General features: G+C 60.3%; 1 protein-coding gene across 4 annotated transcripts in view; it reads right to left on the bottom strand.

Annotated features, from left to right (window-relative positions):
- NFIC (nuclear factor I C) overlaps nucleotides 1–19,549 on the bottom strand; it is a 54,550-nt gene that overhangs the window by 10,183 nt on the left and 24,818 nt on the right. For all 4 annotated transcript variants that reach the window (XM_059159440.1, XM_059159441.1, XM_059159443.1 and 1 more), the window contains exons 3-6: nucleotides 9,326–9,397; nucleotides 5,771–5,845; nucleotides 4,884–5,007; nucleotides 4,118–4,242 (exon numbers count right to left, since the gene is read on the bottom strand). In XM_059159440.1, coding sequence (XP_059015423.1) covers nucleotides 4,118–4,242; nucleotides 4,884–5,007; nucleotides 5,771–5,845; nucleotides 9,326–9,397 — 396 coding nt within the window. The remainder of the gene's footprint in view (nucleotides 1–4,117; nucleotides 4,243–4,883; nucleotides 5,008–5,770; nucleotides 5,846–9,325; nucleotides 9,398–19,549) is intronic.

The following is a 19,549-nucleotide window of genomic DNA, read 5'->3' as shown; positions in this document are numbered from 1 at the left end:
GCCCCAGCCCAGGGGCCTCACCGCCTTCCCCAGGGCCCCCGGGGGCCCTCCAGAAACAGGCGAGCCCCCTGCGCCCCCACCCCTGCCATCGCCCAGATGTGTCGGTGGAAGGTGCTAAGGGCAGAGTCCCAGGCCCGGCTCCACCCCTGCGGCCAGAATCTCGAGGGGCAGGGTCTGCAGGCAGCTCTGCTCACAAATGATTTTTAAGAATATTACCCAGAGTGACATGTACCCACAGAGACCCAGAGTAGACTCAGGCCCGTTGGGGTGCGCCTTCCCTCCCACCGAGCACTGCGGACGTAGGGGCCGGCCATCCGGGGGGGGGGCCTTCCCGCCTGCTGCAGGCCAGACAGCATCCTGGCCACCCCCCAGCAGCCCCCACAGTGTGGCAAGCACACCCTGGGTCCCCGGGCCGAGTCGCCCTGGCGGGAGCCACTCAGTTTCCAGGATATCCGGTCACACAGGCCCCCCAGCCCCCTCCTGCGCTGTGCTCCCTTGGCCACGCTGTGGGGTCCTGCCTCTCGGGGTCCCTCCCACAGCCATGCTGGTGGTGACCAGCTCTGGGAACCAGCGCCCCCCTCCACAGCCACGGGGGCAGCCCGGAGGTTCCGCTGTTACAACCCCGCTCACTAGACCGGCACGCGGTGCGGGGAGCGCGTGAGCCCCGGGACCTGCGTCGGTGGGCCTGGACGCTGGGCAGCCACGATTTCCCAGGGAACCGCTCTGCCCCAAACAGCCATCAGCTGGCCCCATCACCGTCACTCTCTGGGAGGGGCCAAGGGGGCGCTGAGCAGTGTCCCCAGCCCCAACACCTTGGAGCCAGGAGCCCCTTCCCAGAGCTGGAGCAGCGACAGCCCTGTCCTGATGTCGGCCTGGGGTCCCTGGGGGCAGAGTGGGCAGGGCACGTCTGGTACCGCTCCCAGCAGCCCCGGGCAGGGCTCCCAGGAGTCACCCTCACTCCACAGATGGGGGCCCTGGCTCAAGGCCACCAAGCGGAGAAGCGGTGGAACTGACTCCGACCTCCACCAGCCACGCCCTGCACCCCTCCTGCCCCTGCCGCAGCTCCATGAGAGGAGGGAAGCCCCCCCACGTGACAGAGAGAGCAGGGAGTCGCCTGCCTCACCCAGTACCATAACTGTATGGGGGGGGGGGATGCCCCTGGCAGGACGGCCCCAGGAGCAGCAGGAACCAAGCAGTCTGGAGGGTGCCCCTTTCTGGCCCTCAGAGGTGCGTCATCAGGGAAGGCCGCGGGAGGGGGTGGCCAGGAGGAGGAAAGGCACTCCTAACCTGGGCACAGACAGGGCAAAGGCCTGAGAGGTGGGGCTGTGGGGCTGCTGCCGGGGGCAGGGGGGACAGGATCCCTCCCCCACTCCCAGGCCTCTGCCGCCCAGGTAAGGGATGCTGTGGTGGGGTGGGGGGGCTGTTAGCTGAGCCCTGCCCTTGTGGCCAGAGCAGAGGAAGGGAGAGGGTGCTCTAATCAGCTTAGCCCTCTTAATGAGCAGCTAATTGGGGGCTGTCTAGACAGGAAGCTGGAGGAAGCCAGGAGGAGGAGAAAATGGGGGAGGGGGGAAGAGATGGGAAGGGGAGGAGAGCGAGGCGGGGCAGAGGAGGGGGGAGGAGGGCAGAAGGGGGAGGGGGAGGGGGAGGATGAGAGTCTATCTTTCCCACCAGGCTGGGAGCACCCACAGGGCCCGAGGCACCCACACTGCGGGGGTTTATACTGAGGGCCTCGAAGGAGGGAGCCAGTTTGCCATCACCGGAGGCAACCAACGGAGGCTAGAGGGGACAGATCCCCTCTGACATCCCCACCGCCCCCACCCCCCCTGTACCCAGCCAAAGCGGGTGTGGGCTCCGCCCCGTCCTGCCCCGTCCTGCCCCACGGCTGCCACTTCATGCTCAATGCAGGAAGTTCAGACCAAGCTCCACTGACTCTCTCAAACATTTCCTTCCTTTTAATGTTTTTGGGTTTTTTGGTGCTTCCTCCATTGAAAGCTAGCTTTCTGACTCCCACCCCTTCACTTTTTCTCATCCACAGACTCAAGGCTATAATTTTTCCTCTCGGGGCTGCGGTGGCTACATCACAGAGGCTGTCCTCTGCCTCTAAACAGCATGTTCATATGTAGACCGTCTCGCTAATCAGAGCCAACGAAGAGTGCTCTCAGCTTCCAAGCAGTAAATGGCGGGGCAGAAGTTAACGGTCTCCTCAGTACCCTTCTTCCTTAGTAGCAGAACCCTTAAATTTGAGATGGGCACATACTTGTTGAAAATGACATCTCCTAGTCCCTTGGAGCACAGTGTGGCCATACCACCAACTCAGGGGCACAGAGCTAAACAAGGGAGGTTAAGTGCATTTTCTGAGCATTATTCTTAAAAGGCAAGGACATGCTCAAACTTGACCCTTCTACTCTCCTGCTGGCTGGAAAACAGACATGATGGCTGGAGCTCCGGCAGCTGTCTTGGACCATGAGGTGGGAACGAAAACCACATTCACTAGAGCATAAGGCAGGAGCCCAAGTCCTGCACAACGATATACGTCCCAGCGTTGCTGATGGCTAAACATTCACTTTCGAGAGAAAGTAATTCTCATTTCTCACAATCAAACTTAAAGCCTTATTAAATGCAGGATTTTAACAGAGGCAAACCTGACAGAAACAGGGAATGCACAGAGAGAGCGAGTCACAGAGACTCTCTGACCCATAAATCAGAGCCTATAAAGAGCAGATCCTCCCAAAGCTAGGTAGCTGCTCTGAGAGCCCGCCCAAGCGAAGAGCAAGGACTCTCGGGGCTCGAATGCTACAACCAGATGTCCTAGAGACCGACTCCTAGAGATGAGAATTTTATAAAGACACAAAGAATGAACTGTGCCCCCCGCACTTACCCTGTACTTCAAGAAAGTGGCTTTAATCACGTGCCTCCTTCCGCCTCCAGGAGAGAACAGTTAGCTCATCAATCCCACTTGGGACACAAGGAAACCGGGGGGCTCAGAGAAGTCAAGTCACCTGCCCAAAGTTACACAGCCCACACAGCGAGGCAGCGGTCCAGCCGCATGTCAAATCCCGGTCTCTCTGCTCTAACGATCACGTTAACTGCCTTCCAGGAATCCTGCAGGTGCGACGGACACTCTGCATAGACGGAGTTTTAAAGACAAGCAGGCCCTCGGGGGACAGGAGACAAGCAAGGCCCTCTTCGGGTTTGGTGGGTGCGCAGGCTGTGCCAGGCTCGTTTTAGGGGCACCGGATGCGCTGCCTCACGTCACCCCCACGACAACCGCGGGCGGGGCTGCAGGCACCAACAACCCCATTTCGCAGAGCAGGAGACCGAGGCTCAGCGCAGCGGCTGCCCAGCGCCCAGGTCGGCGACCCCGGGCTACTCCGTGGCGCTAGCCCCCATGACGCGCCAGGGTCGGGACGCGGCGGGGCTTCCGACAGCTGCGGCGCGGGGCCCGCGGAGGCTCCGCGCGTCGCCACGGACGCCGTGCCCGGGGAGAGGCAAGCGCGGGGCCGCCCTGCGCCCCAGGTCGCGACCATCCCCGAGGCCGGCGCGCTGCAGAGCAGCCGCGGCGCAGACGGGGACCCCCGGGCAGGGAAAGCCGCGCCGGGGCCCTGGGGAGCCGAACGGGCCGCCCCGAGCGGGAGCCCACGCAGGCAGCAGCACGACAGGCGGACACGAGGGCGACGGGGGAAGAGCGACGGGGCCCCGAGGGCGCGGCACTCCGTCGCGGGGACGCGAGCTCCCCGGGAACGCGCGGACCCAGGCAGAGGGGACCCCGCTGACGACGGTCTGTGGCCGACCCCGGGGGGCAGCGCCTGCTCCTCGGAGGCGCTGCCGAGTCCACTGCGGAAGCCGCGGACACGGACCCCACGAGGATGGAGCCTTACCGGGCAGCGCACACGCTCCGCTCTCCGCGTCTCAGCGGAACCAAAGAGCGCGGGAACGACAGCCCGGACTCCCAGCGGCGAACCGCCCGCGCGACTACAATTCCCAGGAGGCTCCGCGGCTCTACACCCCCCGAGCCTTCCCGCACCCGGGGGGCCCGCGCAGTGCCTGCCGGAATATGTAGTCCCCGCCGCCGTAAGGCCGACGCCGAGGCCGGCTCCGCCCCCGCCGCCAGCCCCACCTCCTTCCATGTCCTCAGTCCAGTTGCGGCTGCTACTCGTGGGAGAGCTGGGCGAGGTGTAGTAATCGCCGCCGGGGCTCGTGTCCACGTCTTCCTCCATCGAGCCCGATTTGTGCCGCTTGCTCCTAAAGGGTGAGGGAAGGAGAGAGCAAGCCCGTTACCGCGGCCACCCGAGGGTGCCGGGCGGGCGGCGCTGACTTCCGGGCCCTGGAGGGCGGGCGAGCGGGGTGCTCTCGCGAGACGTCGCGGGAGCCGCGTGAACACCGGCCTCCACCTGCCTCCACCTGCCTCCACCTGCCCATTGCGCCGACGGGACGCGCGCGGCCGGGGGCGGAGAGGGGCTCGGGCCGGGCAGGCGGCAAGCTAGCGGGCTGCGGACGGAAACCCCGGAGGCCTGGCTCGTCACAGGGCCTGCCGTGGACCCTAGAACCTCGCGGCCGGACCACGGTCCCATTTTACAGATGGGGAAGCCCGCGCAGACGGTGTGACCTGCTCCAGGTTGCAGAGCGAGACCCGGTGTCTGCCTTCTGGTGGGCTCTCAAGGGCCGGGCTCACGGGACTCAAAGCTGGGGGGGACGCTGCCTGGGGCGTCGGGGCTGGGGAAAGCAGCGCTTGGGGCTGGGTTTTGAAGGATCAGTAGGAGTTTACCACGTGGCCCTTGAAAGCAGGCACTGCTGGGAGAGGAATGAGCCATCGGGGGGGGGGGGTCAGATGGGCGTGGGGGAGGGTTCGTTGAATGCCCCCAAAGCGGGGACCAGGCACGTACCCGCTGGAGGAAGTGCTGGGTAGGGTTCTTCTCATGCCTGTGCTGGCTGGATTCAGGTCATACGCCAGGTGCCCCTGGAGCTCCCCGAGGGAGAAGTTGGGTCCTGTCCCAGTCACCACGGGGGCTGCGGAGGGCAAGAAAGAGCAGAGTGAGAGATGGCAAGGTCCAGGGCTGCCCTGTGCCCTGGAGGGTGCCGAGAACCATCTGGGGGCTAGCCAGTCCCAAAGGGAACCCCTTCCGTGATCGGCGTGGTTCCTGATTTGGCTGAAACTGTTCTTATCCTATGGATCAGAAGAGCAATGCCTGCAAGAGAGGCCAGGGGCACGCTGCAAGGCAAAGCCAGAGCTGGGGGCCAAGCCTGAGTGCTCCCTGAGGCCAGGCTCTGCTGATGGGCAGGGAGGACCACGGTCAGGGTGAAGGCCGGACAGTGCCCAGGACTCCCTGGGGTGGAATTCAGTCGGGGTGTCCCAGGAGTAGGTCCCCAGCAGGTCCATTAGGAAGGTAAGGGAACAGGAGGCAGAGAGAGGAAGGGGATGGGGCCCTTTGGGATCTCCTCCTGGAGGGGGCGGGAGGCCCCCGGAAAGGACACAGGGGCAGAAGGTTTTCCAGCACCCTCCATCCAGCATGTGGAGTCTGTTAACTGGGAAGGAGCACAATTGTGGCCCTGACCTTGGGCTCTAGGAGGGCCTGGATGCCACCCTCCCTAGGAACCTTGGCTTGGTGACAGGGGAGTGGGGCAGGGTGATGGGCTCCTCGCCTCTCCCTGAGGACCCTTTCTCTCTCAGAGCCATGCCCCCCCCAAAGCCCCTTCTCCTTCTCCAGTGCCCCTCCCCTGTGGGGGTCCCTCCCCCTCCGGATCCCAGCACAGGGTGGGCGGGGACACTCACTCCGGGACACTTGGATGAGCTCCGTGACACTGAACACACCGGAGGTGACAAAGCTCTCCTGGAAATCCGTGGTGTCTGGAACAGGGAGAAAACGGGGCTCACTGGATATGTTTCCTTCTTTGACACGCCAGGCGCTGGAGAGGTCGCCCTGTCTACCCCCTGCAGCCCCGCGGCAAGAGGGAGGTAGAAGCTGGATCCGGGTTCGAATCTCGGCTCTGCTGTCCAGATCTGATCTTGGGCAAGTCACTGCCCATCCCTGAGCCTCTCTGCTCCCTAATCTCGGAAGTGGAGGCCGCACACCCCGCCACCTAGGGAGGCTTACACGTAGAAATCAGCTGCCCAGGAGGGGCTGGACTGCTTTCTTCCCGTCACTCCTTACAACACGCGATGCCCCATCTTCTTACCCCTCCCCCTCCAGACTGGGAGCTCTGTGATGTTCTGTGTGCCCGGGTCCCACAGTGTCCCTAGCGCCCAGACCAGAGCCAGGCCAGCAGCAGCGGCTCAGAACCAAAGGCTGGATGGAGGGTCCCCCTGCAGCAGTTAAAAATCCCCAGTGTCCCCAGAACCACTTCTGCCTAATGATAGAGGAAGAGGGACCTGCCTCTCCGGTGTGGGTTGGCCAGGACTCATTTTATGGGTTTGGAAACAGGTTGGCTCCGAGAGGGCGGGAGGCCTGGCTGACCTCAGACAGCTGGGAAGCCTGTTGTGCCCCCAGAGGTCCACTCGGGCAGGACTCAACTTGACAAGCACTGACCAAGTGCCTTCAGTGTCCAGTTCCAAGCTAGGCGCTGTGGACACTGTGGGAACGAGGCATTCACAGTGGCCCGCTCTCCTGGGACTCACTGTCCAGTGTGGGCAGTGGACACCACGTGACTTCAGTAAGGCACAATACCCTGTATGTAAATGTGCACAGAGCCATGGTTTACGACAGCCCCGACTGGAAACAATCCATCAGCATACTAACGGAGCCACAAAACGTGGCCCATCCACACGGGGAGCGTCCCTTGGCCTCGAGCAGGAGTGAGGCACCCCACATGCCGCATGGGGATGGACCCCAAGCCCATGACGCTCAGGGAGGGAACCACATGGGGTGTGAGTCCACGCATGTGACACGTCCAGAACAGGCTCCTCCACAGACAGGAAGGGGGTTTGTGAGGGCTGGGGGGAGGGGATGGGGTTGCTTTTCAGGTGATGGAATGTTCTGGAACTAGACGGTGATGATTGCACAACAGCGCGAATGCACTTAATGCCACTAAGTGTACATTTGCTGTTACGTGAATTTAACCACAATAAAAATAAGTTTAGGATCATGAAGTCCAAGGCACCACGTGTTGTGCGGTGGTGGGCGGGCAGGGCTGGGGGGCCTGCTGGAAAGGGGAGCTGCTTTACACAAAGGACTCTCAGGAGGCCTTGCTGTGGGTGACATTTTGCCAGGACCTCCAGGTAGGGGTGGATAAGAGGAGCGGGTGCATTAAAATCGAGGAAATGGCACGGAACAGCAATTGTTGGTTGCCATGATTGGAGTGATCTTAAACGTGCTGTTTTGCTGCCTCCCCGGGCGCCATGATATTCCCACCCGTAGCCCATGCAAAGGCCGTGGGGTTGGAGGCCAACAGGGCTGGAGTGAAAGGAGCCAGGAAGGGTGGTCAGAGTGGGGACCAGACCAGCCGGTGGGGAGCTCTAAGCTTTTTGGGGTGGTGAGAGCAGTTCTTCTCCAGGCCCCCAGGGGGCAGCACGGGCCACAGGGAGCTGACCTTGGTGCCCGGCTTCCCCCCTGCCCCGCTGTGGGAGACCCAAACCCTGGCCCATCCAGAAACTGCAGCCTCCCTGGTTAGGAGCTTTGCGAACACCATTTCTTGTGCAATTACTATATTCCCAGCCCCGTGCTGGGGGGGCTCAGGGCCACAACATCCCTGGGAGGACAGGGTGAAGGCCCCCCAGTGTCCAGGGGAAGTGGCCATGGCCATTTCCTGCCACCCAGCTGGCCAGCTGGTGTCAGCACACCCCTCCGCCTCCCCCCCACCGGGGTTTCCTGTTTGTGCAGCACTCGCCCAGCTCCGTCTCCTGGGGACTCCCTGGCGGGTGGGAGGAAGTGCCTTCCTCTGCCAGACGCTGGAGCTCCCCGTGGGACCAGGCCAAGCGCCGCTGCCCCCGCCCACCGTGAACATCTGGCTTGGAGGCAGGCGCCTGGAGATCACAGGAGGCCAAGGAGGACTCAGGGTCACAGACGCCCAGTGGTGAGCAGCCTGGGGGGCTGTGAACCTCTTGGAACCATCCGGCCTCCCCAGGCTGGTCCTTCCTACAGGGGTGTCCTCACCCACCGGCTCTTTCTTCCATTCTTCCTTCCTTCCTTTTCATCTCTCCTCCCTCCTCGCCCCCCTCCCCGCCCCCCCCCGCATGCCACCTCTCTAGTTTCTCTTTCTCTCCGCTTCTTCCCTCCCTTTCTCTTCTTCTTTCTGCAAATATTTACTGAACACCTGTTGTGTACCAGGTCCTATTTGAGGCTCTGAGGACACAATAGTGATCAGGACAGACAAAAGCCTCTGCCCTCAAGGAGGTGACGCTGCATTAGGAAAGAGACACACGTGTGTGTGCGGTCACTAAGCAACTAAGCAAATACATATGCAATCACTAACTTCCTCAGAAGGAAATAAAACAGAAGGTGGCCATTGAGAGTGGCTACGGCTGCTTGAGGTCAGATCTCTCTGGGAGGGGAGCATGTGAGGTGAGACTCGGGAGATCCAGAGAGAGAGACAGAGAGAGAGAGAGAGCACAGTTCGCTGTCCAAATAGCAAGCAAAGCACATGCAAAGGCCCTGAGGCAGGGACTGGACCTGGATCGTTGGAGGAACAGCCAGGAGGCCCATGTGGCTGGAGCAGAAAGAGTGAGGGGGAGACAGGGTGGAGGGGTGGGCAGGGAGGGGAGAGGGGCAGGTCCCGCAGGTCCTTAGGGGTCAGGGAAGCACTTTTACCCCCAGGGAGGTGAGAACCCTCACAGCTGTGAGCAGAGGAAGGCAGGACCTGACCCAGGTGCTCACAGGTGCTCTCTGGCTACTTCAGGGAGGACAGAAGCCAGGCGGCCAGGGTGGAGGCGGCCGCTCTGGTCCAGGGGGCAACCATGGGAGCAGACCAGAGCAGAAGCCGGGCCTCTGCAGCTTCTGAGTCCTTTCTGTTCCCTGGGGCTCTGCTCCCAGCCCTGCCCGAGGCCCTCCCACTTCCCGCCAACATAGACCTCTGTTAAATGTCTCATGGGACTGCAGGGCCCCCCGGGGCCTCTCTTGTGGGGTGAGCACCTCAGGGACCAGACACTGGGAGCTGAGGGTCGTGGGTTCCCACCCCATCTTCCTGGGTGCCCCAGGAAGGCCCTTTAACCTCTCTGAGCCTCAGCTTTCCCATCTACACAATGGATCAACAGTGGCACCTGTCCAGGGTACGGCTGTGGCGAATGAGCCCAGGAAGTTCTGTGAGGTGCCCATGCAGGGCCATGCAGGGCCATGCAGGGCCACGCAGAGCACACGGGGTCCTCCCGCCCACCCTACGCCGTCCCCAGACTCACCCAGTGTGATGGGCTTGCTGTCCTCCTGGTCGGAGCCCATCCCTGCCCGGGGACTGCCGCTCTGCTCCGCGTCTGCAGAGAGAAGGGGAGGAGGTGGTGACACTGCAGGAAACCTCCCCCCCAGGGGGAGAGGTGACACCCGTGCTGGGGCCAGGCTGGGTAGTGCTGTGGAAAAGTGGTCCCCGATGTGCCTGGGCCCTGGGATCTCCGCTTGGCCCCTTCCCTTGGCTGCTGCGTCCAGAGGGTCCCCTCGGCAGCAGAACCCATGTGCAGGGCCTGGCTCAGTGGCAGGCTGGAGATCTTCCCCTCCCTGAGCCTGTTTCCTCATCTCTGAAATGAAAGGAGCTCATTTCCTAAGTCGTGAGGGTAACTCACTCACCTGGCCTTCACCCAGGAGGCAGGAGCTATGGTTATGCCCACTTTACAGATGGGGAAACTGAGGGCCAAAGAGAGGAGTCCTTGAGCCCTCCAGCCCCTCACCCCTGCTCGGCCTCTGCCTTTGAGGTCCTGGGGGTCCAGCCCTTGGTCTTGGGTTGTCACACAGGGACCCCCAGGAGGGGGCAGAGGGGCTTCCCCTGCAGCTACTCGACCCCCCGCCCACCCCCCTGGCTTGGGGGGCTCCCTCCCACCCTGGCGCCCGCCTCTCCATCTTATCTAAAAATAATCAGGCTCCTTGGCAGACGGGCGAAGCAGACAGACGCTGAGCTCAGCATTATCAGCTCCGGCGGACTAGATGGCAAGCAGCGCCAACCCCCCTCTGCACTCCCTCCACGTCCACCCAGGACCGAGGCAGGGGTTGGGGGGGGGCCCATGGTCAAGCCCAGCCAGACGGAACCCCTGGCCCTACCTAGTCGTCTCTCAGGTCAAAGACCAAGGTGGTGGGAATCACCATCAAAGGCCAAAGAAAGAGAATCAGCCCCTTCCACCTGCTGCATTCCAAAGCCAGACCCAGTTGCTGTGTGACCTCAGGCAAGTTGCTGAACTGTTCTGAGCCTCAGTTCTCTCTTCAAACGGGTGCAAGCACCAAAAGGCGGGAAAGAGAGACTGCTGAGAACTGGCTCCCTGGGGCTGTCCGAGAACTGGCTCCCTGGGGCTGTCCGCATGTTGCTATTATTGTTAGTGTCACGTTTCAATGCCGAACACGCACGTTCCCTTAAATCCCTAAGAGAGCCACACATCTGGCGTCATCATTGGACCCATCTTACAGACGAGGAAAACTGAGGTTGAAACAATGAAGGAGCGCCCACTTCTCCCTAAGGAGGTTGATCTGCATTAGTTTGCACGTGCGCCCAGACATCCCCGTGCGGCCATGCCTGACGCATCTGGTTTCTGGGCTCGGACGCTGGGTGCCCATCCCAGCTCCGGGAGCCTCAGCGGCGAGGATGGGGCCCCGCAGCAACCCTGGGGGGCCGTGCTGATGCCTCCCAAAGCAGCCATGAGCCCTCACCTTTGCCCGGTGGCTTTGCACACACTGTGCGTTGAGCACCTCCGGGCTGCCCAGACTGGCGGGGCCCTAAACGGCACCAGAGCGAGGATCCGTGCTTCGGTTTTCCCATCCACGACGGGAACGGTTGAGGGCAGCCACAGTCGTGACCCACTGGGCCGGGCACGGCTGGGCAGCGGCTGAGGGGAGTGTGCCCGGCTCGGCCCCACGCCCTGTGGCTGCTCCCGGGCTGGGCAACCAGTGGCCCCTTGGCGCCGGCCACTCCTGCTTGGACGGCCATGCGGCTGGGCACGGGTGACCCCTGCGTTGGGAAGAGCCCAGCCTGGGCAGCCGGCCGTTGGGCTGCGGGCCTCGGGCACAGGACCCTCTTGTGGAACGGACGCCCATGTGGACTCAGCAGGCGGCAGTGCCCGCCTGGCACGCGGGTGCTGTTCCCCGAGGGCTGCCCGCAAGCCAACGCCGGGGAATCAGAGAGCTGGGGCTGGGACTCACCGCTCCCTGAGCCTCACTCTCCTCATCCAGCAAGTGGGCGCAACTCCAGCTCCTCTTTCAGGGCCTGCGCTGAACCAGAGGGTGGTCATGGGGGCAACAGGCTGGCTCACTCGGTGGGGGGCTCACTGTCAGCACCTCAGCAATCGGAAGGGGGCGTCTTATTACCATCAGTGCAATTTTCCCGGTTTATGTCCCCTGCGCTGGTACTTTGCACCCACCGAGAGCAATGGCCCTAGGCTACGGCCGGCTCCAGCTGGGAGCCCTTATCCCGTGCTCATTCACTCTGTGACCTTGACCGCGACCTCTCTGAGCCTCCGCTTCCTCACAGTAAAACGGGGAAGACAGTAAAACCCACGCCTCGGCTTTGTCAGGGTGCCCAGTCAGCTAATAAGACGTGCAAAAGGGTTGGCATGGACTGACATTCAAAAAATGGTGCTTTGGGGAGCGGCCGAAAACAATGGTGTTCTTAATTTTGGTCTCCAAGGGTTCGTTGCTGGCGCGGAGAACGGGGCCCGGGTTTGTGTGTCCATCTTGTATCCCGCAGCCCCGCTGGACACACTCGGTAGTTCTAGGAGATACTATGTTTGTAGAGATTTCCTTGGAATTTTCGTAGCTCAGGGCCATCAGGTCCTTGACAAGCACATGCTTTCTCTCTTCCTCCTCCTCTGTATGCCTCCGATTTCCTTTTCTTGCCTTATTGCTCTGGCAGCACAGTACCAAGGGCTGAGAGCAAGGGTGCCTTCTTGCTTCTGATCTGGGGGGGTGGGCGCTCCCTCAGTCTCTCACCACGGAGTGCAAAGGTAGGCATGGCTCTCTGCTGACCCCTTCACTGGGCCACGGGGGTTCTCTTCTCTTCCTAGAGTGCCAGGAGCTTTTTTTTTTTAATGAAATAAGTGTAGTTTCTAAACAATGATGCTATAATTATATGCTGTCTCGTTAAATTTTTTTAATTTAGTTTTTAGATTGTGCTTCAAGATACATAGCATACACTTTACCATTTAAACCATTTCTAAGGGCCACCCGGGCGGCTCAGTCATTGAGCGTCTGCCTTCAGCTCAGGTCATGATCCCAGGGTCCTGGGATCGAGCCCCGCATTGGGATCCCTGCTCAGTGGGAAGCCTGCTTCTCTCTCTCCCACTCCCCCTGCTTGTGCTCCCTCTCTCGCTGTCTCTCTCTCCCTGTCAAGTAAATGGATAAAATCTTAAAAAAAAAAATTCTAAGTGCACAGCTCAGTGGCATGAAGCACGTTTGTCCCATGCTGTGGCCACGCCCACCCTCCGTCTCCAGAACTTTCCATCCGTCCCCACAAAGCACAGACGCCCCAACCCCCGGCCCAGCCCCCGGCTCCCACCCTCTCCTCTCTGTGCGGACGGGACTCCTCTGGGGACCTCCTGGGAGTGGGGTCCTGTGGGACGGGTCCTTCTGGGTCTGGCCGCTCTCGCTGAGCCCCGTGTCCTCGGGGTCCCTCCGCGTGTGGCAGGGATCAGAATGTCCTTCCTTGGGGCGCCTGGGTGGCTCAGTGGGTTAAGCCGCTGCTGCCTTCGGCTCAGGTCATGATCTCAGGGTCCTGGGATCGAGTCCCGCATCGGGCTCTCTGCTCAGCGGGGAGCCTGCTTCCTCCTCTCTCTCTCTGCCTGCCTCTCTGCCTACTTGTGATCTCTGTCAAATAAATAAAATCTTTAAAAAAAAAAAAAAAAAGAATGTCCTTCCTTTTAATGATGCCATCTTAGTTTTAATTACCTCTCCCCTTCAGAATGTTTCTCATCCATCGCCACATGTGACTTGAAATTCACACCCACCAAACTGAAACTGAGTTAGAACTTCCAGACTTCAGTGGCACGGGTCACCTCTCCATGCTCAATGGCCCACGAGCCTGCCGGTGACCGAACTGGATGGCGCCAAATGTCGCCATCTGCACAGAAAGTTCCACCGGGCTGAGGGCCCCTGGAGGTTTCCATGAAAATTCCAGAGCAAAGGGGCACAGGTAAGCCCTCCTGTCCCATCTCCGCACACAACCGGCCCTAAAACGCAGGTCTGAACAGATGTGCCCTCAGGTCTGAACAGATGTGCCCAGAAAGGACAATGTCGAAAGGACGGCTGGTGTCTGACGCCCCAGGACGCCCCAGGCCCCAGGCTAGGAGCTTTCACGAGCCAAGTTTCACTGGGTGAAAAATTTCCGGCACCGTTGGATTCAACCCGCCTGGCCGGTGAGTTTGGTAAACTGAGGCCCACCTCAGAAAGTCTATACCCCAAAGCTGATGTCAAGTTAAAGAAACTGTGTGCCCAGCACTGAGTACCTTTGCTGCTCAGGGCAGTATCTGGGGACATCCCTAGGTCGCCATGACAACGGGGGTGCTCCTGGCACGGAGTTGAGTGGGGCCAGGGATGCTGCTCAGTGCCCCTCCACCCCCAGTGCCCAGGACGCCCCTGCCCCTGCGGAGAACGACCGGCCCAGAGCCAGCAGTGCCAAGAGGGGAGACCCTGGTCTGGACACACCCATTTTCTGTGGGGGTGAAAGCGCTTTTGGCAGGGGGGCGGGGGATGGAGGAGCTAGACAATTTTGCTCTTTTGTGTATAAAGCATGAAAACATGAGTATAAATACGGCACCGGAAGAGATATGTACCTGTGATAGGAAACCTTCACGGGGTGTAGAGATTAAAGGAAAGAATGTCTACAAAGGATCTGCTGGGGCAGCAATGATAAAAAGAGGGGGTACGTTTTCTACCCTAGGGAATTTTTAAAGGACTGTAAAAGGAGAAAGGAGAGTATGTGACCGAAACTGGGTGAGACCTGCCGGGTCGTAAATATTGACCCTCTGGGCCTTTACTGAAAGTCGGCTGACTTCCCGCTGTGTGTCGTCCGGCAAGTTCTTGACATCTCTGAGCATCCTTTCCCTCATGCCTAACCTGGATGTGAACCACATGACACGTATTCCTTTCCTTTTGAAAGGAGCTGATGGCTGGGCACCTCCTGGGGGACACAGCAGTGACCAAGATGGACAAAAGGCCTTGTCCTTGTGGCACTCATGTCCTGAGGGGGGAGCGACAGGCCATGACTAAGTGAGCAAATACGCCGGGAGGAGAACCTCGGGCTGTGCAGAGTGCAAGGGAGGCCAAACCACCGGGAGGGAGAGGGGCTTAGGCCAGAGCTCCTGGGAGGGCTGATAAGGCCACTCTGCATGAAATGGTCCATTCCGGTAGTTAATACTTAGTGAGTCATTTCTTTGACTATACTGGGCCGCCATGTTTCACCTCCACTGACGTATTTAATCAGCAAAACTCCCCCAGGGGGACAACATGGATGGAGCTGGACAGCAGAACAGGGAGGGAGGTAAGTCAGAGCAAGGGAAGTATCATAGGATCTCATCCACGTGGAATGGAAGAAATAAACAAGCCAGTGGTGGGGGTGGGGAAGAGAGAGAAAGCAGAAAACGGACTGTGGACTGTAGAGGACGAACAGGTGGTCACCAGAGGGGACGGGGTGGGGGGTGGGGGACACAGGTGACGGGGATTAAGGACTGCACTTATCGGGACGAGCACGGGGTCACGTGTGGACTGCTGACTCACCATATATTGTATCCCTGAAACGGGTGAACTCACCCAACACGGTACATTAACTAGATCAGAATTAAAATTAAAAACTTATTTTAAAAGTCTACCCTGACTGAAAAAACAACAAACAAACAAACAAAAAAACCCAACTTCCCTGGGAGGGACATTCAATTCTCGTCCCCATTTGCCAGAGAGGGAAACTGAGGCACAAGATAGCTCGGAAGCAGGTTCCTCGTCATTTCCCGTGCTGCTGACAAGGTGAGGCCTGGCGGAGGCCCTGTTCCAGGAGTCCCCTCTCTTGTCGATAGTTTGCAGTGATCATGGGGGTCCGGACCCGGGTCTCTGACCCGTCAGATAAAGCCCCTGGCTGGGGGTCCCGGCTCGGCTCAGCAGAGCCCCCAGACCCTACTGTACAGGCCAGTGGTACCACCTGCCTCGCAGGGTCAGCTCCCCACGTGCCAGACGACCCCCCACACGCCAGACATCAGGTGATATGGCTGATACCCAGAGCGGCAGTGGATGGAGTTACTCAGAGAGGGTGAGCAAGTTACCCAAGGCCACACAGCAAGACTGGTTTTATCTCTCTTCTCTTAGAAACACATATATGCAAACATCTTGTTGGGTTTCAGACCACATCCACCACTAGCTTTAAAATGCTGTTCGCTTGTGTTGTGAGTTTCCTCAGGACCTGGTCAACTTCCCACCGCCCTGAGCACACGGTTCCTGTGGTCCACTTCCCACCCGGCCTTCCCACTTGGCACTCAGTGTTGCTAAGAAGGTCTTCTCCACACGAGGAAAACACAAGGCGTGTCTCCTGTGTGAAAACTGAAGCAGAACATGGCCAGGCAGAGAGAGACAGAGAGCCTGATGCGGGGCTCGATCCCAGAACCCTGGGATCACGACCTGAGCCGAAGGCAGAGGCTTTAACCCACTGAGCCACCCAGGCGCCCCTTTCCAGAGCTTTTAAAACACACTGGAGGCCCAAGGGAGGGCCGGCAGCTCCCAGGCCAGGCTGGTCTCCGGCGCCTCATGGAGGCCAGAGATGCAGTCAGTCCTGGCTGCGGTGTGTGACTTGGCACTAGTCACATCTCCCCACTCTGAGCCTTGGTTTCCCCATCAATGAAGGGAATATTCTCAAAGGGTTGCCTTCCTGCACGGGCACGTGGTGGAAACCTGAGGCACTCTGGAAGAGGAAGGGCCCATCACAGATAAGGGGTTTGGTGACGGTATTTTTCCAAACTCAGAATTTAAGTGAACTGAGTCCTTCCTTTGCCAACCGCCCTCCAGGGCTCCCCTCTCCTGCGCACCCCCGCCCCGTCCCCCAGGCCCTGCAAGACCTCCCCTGTCGCCCACTCTGCTCCAGCCACACGGGCCTCTCTGGCTGGTCTTCCAACACGCCAGGCAGCTACTGTCCCCAGGACCTTTGCACGGGCTGTATCCTCTGCCTGGAACTCTGTTCCTTCAGCATCTACATGGCTAACCCTCTCCCATCATTCTGGGACCTTCCTCAAGGGCCTCCTTCTCCACGACACACGAGGGCACTTCGGCTCCCATAGGAAACACTTAACCACACTCGTGCATGTCGAAGGGACACTCTGGCCACCGACTGCAGTCATATTGCAAGCGAGCCCCTGCGCCGGCCTGGGCCCCGTTCTCCCAACGTCCTGCGTCTGCAGGCGTTCACGTGTGGCCAGAACGTCACCACCTCCTGGAGCTTTTTGCTCAAACAAGCACATGACCGTGGTGACAGTCGAAATGTACACTGGAACCCACTGACGGAGTGTACAAACTGTTCTTTCCTGTTCATGGCTGTGAGCCCAAATTTGGTCTGTCCCAGCCCTGGACAAAGGCGCCGCCGGGCCTCCGGTCCCGCCCTTCCCGCCCCGGGAGCACCCACCCCTTGGCACCAGACAACTCCCTTCAACCTGGTGGGTCCGACTTCCGCCACTCATAACTGGGAGATCAAGGCACAGCCGGACGGTCACCTCACAGACGTTTAGCGATCCCTTACTACTCGCCAGGCGTTGGCAGGGGGTTGGATGGCAGCGCGCCAAGGGAGGGAGAGACAGGCAGGAAGTGAACACACAGAGGAAGATGGAGATAATTTTGCCCGGTTCTACATTCCAGTGAGGCCAGAAAGCTGCGTGAGGGGACAGAGAGTGGCTCTGGGGGAGACTTTGGACACAGATGTCAGGCGGGGCCTCTAGGAGGGGGCCTCAGCCACGGCGTCCTAGGAGCCAGGCAGAGGCACAGCAAGTGCCAAGGCCCTGGGGCAGGAATAAACCTAGGATGTCTGAGGCCATGTGGCTCCAACATGGTGAGCCCAGGAGAGAGAGCTGGGCTGCACAGGCCACGTGGCTGTTGTGAGAGGCTCGGGCCCGAATCTCGCGTGCCACGTGGAGTGATGTGACTTCAGCTCTGGTAGGTTTAACAGCACCACCAGCCAGGAGGCCGAGCAGAAGCCGGGAGCTTGGAGTGTGGCAGCGGGAACGTGAGATGGGGCAGCCGCTCCCTCGGAAAGTTAAACACAGAGTCCCCACATGACCCAGCAATTCCACTGCCGCATGTCTACCCCAGAGAGGGAAAAGCAGGGGCTCCCCGGGGATATTCACAGCCCCGTGTGCACGGCAGAGGGACTCATGGCCACCACAGATGGATGTCACGCCAGGGTCCTCAGTGTGTGGACACACACAGCTCGGTCCGTCCCCACATGGGAACACGGCCCAGCCTCAGAAAGGAAGGGACCCCGACCCCTGCCATCACGCAGAGGGACCCTGAGGACACGGGCTTCAGTGAGAGGAGCCAGACCCAGAAGGATCCGTCCCGCAGGACCCCACTCCCGGGAGGGCCCCAGAGGAGTCCCGTCCACACAGACAGAGAGGAGAGGTTGGGAGCCGGGGCTGGGGCGGGGTGGGGAGTCCGTGCTTTGTGGGGACAGAGTCTCCGTGTGGGGGGATGGAAGGTACTGGAGCTGGAGGGTGGGGGTGTCAGAGTACTTCCCGCCGCGGAGCTGTGCGCTTAGAGACGGTTAAGGTGGTACACTTTACGTTATATGTTTTTTTTAGCCACAAGAAAACACACACATTTAAAAAAAAGACTCTGGTGCTGGGCGAATTCTAGAATCTGGGGGGCTGGGAGCCCAGGCAGGTGTCCCGGTGGACGTAAGAGCCCGGCCCAGGGTGATGGCTGAGGACGGACAGACGGGTCATTGTTAATTTGTCCTTGGGACATAGAAGGACAGGACCTGAGGAGACCAGAGCGACACTTCTCTCAAACCTGGCAGGACGCGGGAGAGCCCAGAGTTCCCGCCTGGGCCCCGTGGCGTGTCCGCCCGGCCGTGATGGGCTGCCCGGAGAGCGAGCCGGATTTACGTTCCAACCTTCGCGGGCTTCCAAACGTAGCTGGCTCTGGCGGCTGCCACGTCTGCCTCCTGACACCAGCCAGCAAGAGAGGAAACCAAAGCCAGGCCCTGGAATTCCCAGCTCCCGGGTCTCACCAGCCATTTTTAAACATTAGCCAGCTCAGGTTCAACTTTCTCCGTCCTGGAAGGCCATGCCGCACACACGACCCTGGCCTTTGTCCTCGTCCTGGCTGCCCTGTGCCTTTCCTGCCCCCTCCCCCTCGGGCAGGCTGCAGCCACCTTCCCTGGCCCCGTTCTAAGAGCTCCTTCTCCGAACACCCTCTCCCTTGGCCCCTTGTCCAAGCCTGTGCCCTAGTCCCCAGCACACTGGACGGAGTCAGCTCCAAAGTCCTCCCTCCCTGTGGCCCCCAAGGCCCTGCCCAAACTGCCCTCCCCCCACTGCCCCGTCCCCTCCCTGCCCTCCCCTCTTCCTCTCTCCCCTTGCTCATTCTGCTCCAGACACACACACACACACACCCCTCCCCACAGGTCCTCCAACATGCCAAGCCAGGTGCTGCCCCAGGGCCTTTGCACAGGTTGTGCCAGCTGCCTGGAATGCCTTTCCCATAAATGCCTGCCTGGCTCATTCCCCTCAATTTACTCAAGTCTCTGCTCAAATGTGGTTTATGTGTCCACAGCCCCCGGGCACAGGCTCTGGGCTTGACGTTAGAGAAGTTCAGGAATCCACTTCCTCATGTCCCTCCCAAGAAGTGTGACAACAGACGCCCATGTCCAGTTATGTGACGACCGGCTTCGTGCCCCCGAGCCTCCACCCCCATCCCACACTAGTGTTCGCGTGAATCCCAGCACAAGACGAAACTGTGACCCTTTTATTCAACACACGCACTGAGCACTTACTGTGCACCAGGCGCTGTTCTAGGCTCTGCGGACACAGCAACGAACAAAACAGACCCAAAGTCCTGCCCCACAAGGTTCACGGTCGAGGATTTTGTGCCCAGCATCCTAAGGAGGGCCAGGGGCCGAGGGGCAGAAGGAGAGCTTCAGGCTAAACTTGGACTTCGCTGGGAGCGTGGCAGCGGGAGCAGAGGCTAGACCGCCCTGGGCTGTAAGGAACTCCAGCCCAAATCCCCGCTCCCCCAGCAGAGCCCCGGGGGGTTTCAGAACACAGACTCCCAAACTCAGGCTGTGTGACCTCCGCAGACGTGCGTTCCCTCTCTGAGCCCTCGCATCTCCCTCCAGAGGATCCAAAACCCCTTCTCCAGGGGCCACTTGGACAAATCGAAGGGAAAAAAAGCGAGACGCCGGACGTCCAAGGCAATGCTCTCCTCGGCCCCCCGGGAATCGTCTGGGAAACGCCGACAAGAAGCAGGGGACC

The sequence above is a fragment of the Mustela lutreola genome, chromosome 2 (assembly GCF_030435805.1).
Source record: "Mustela lutreola isolate mMusLut2 chromosome 2, mMusLut2.pri, whole genome shotgun sequence".
NCBI lineage: Eukaryota > Metazoa > Chordata > Mammalia > Carnivora > Mustelidae > Mustela > Mustela lutreola.
The sequence above is the reverse complement of the archived record's forward strand: the minus strand, read 5'-3'. Positions and strand labels throughout refer to the sequence as shown.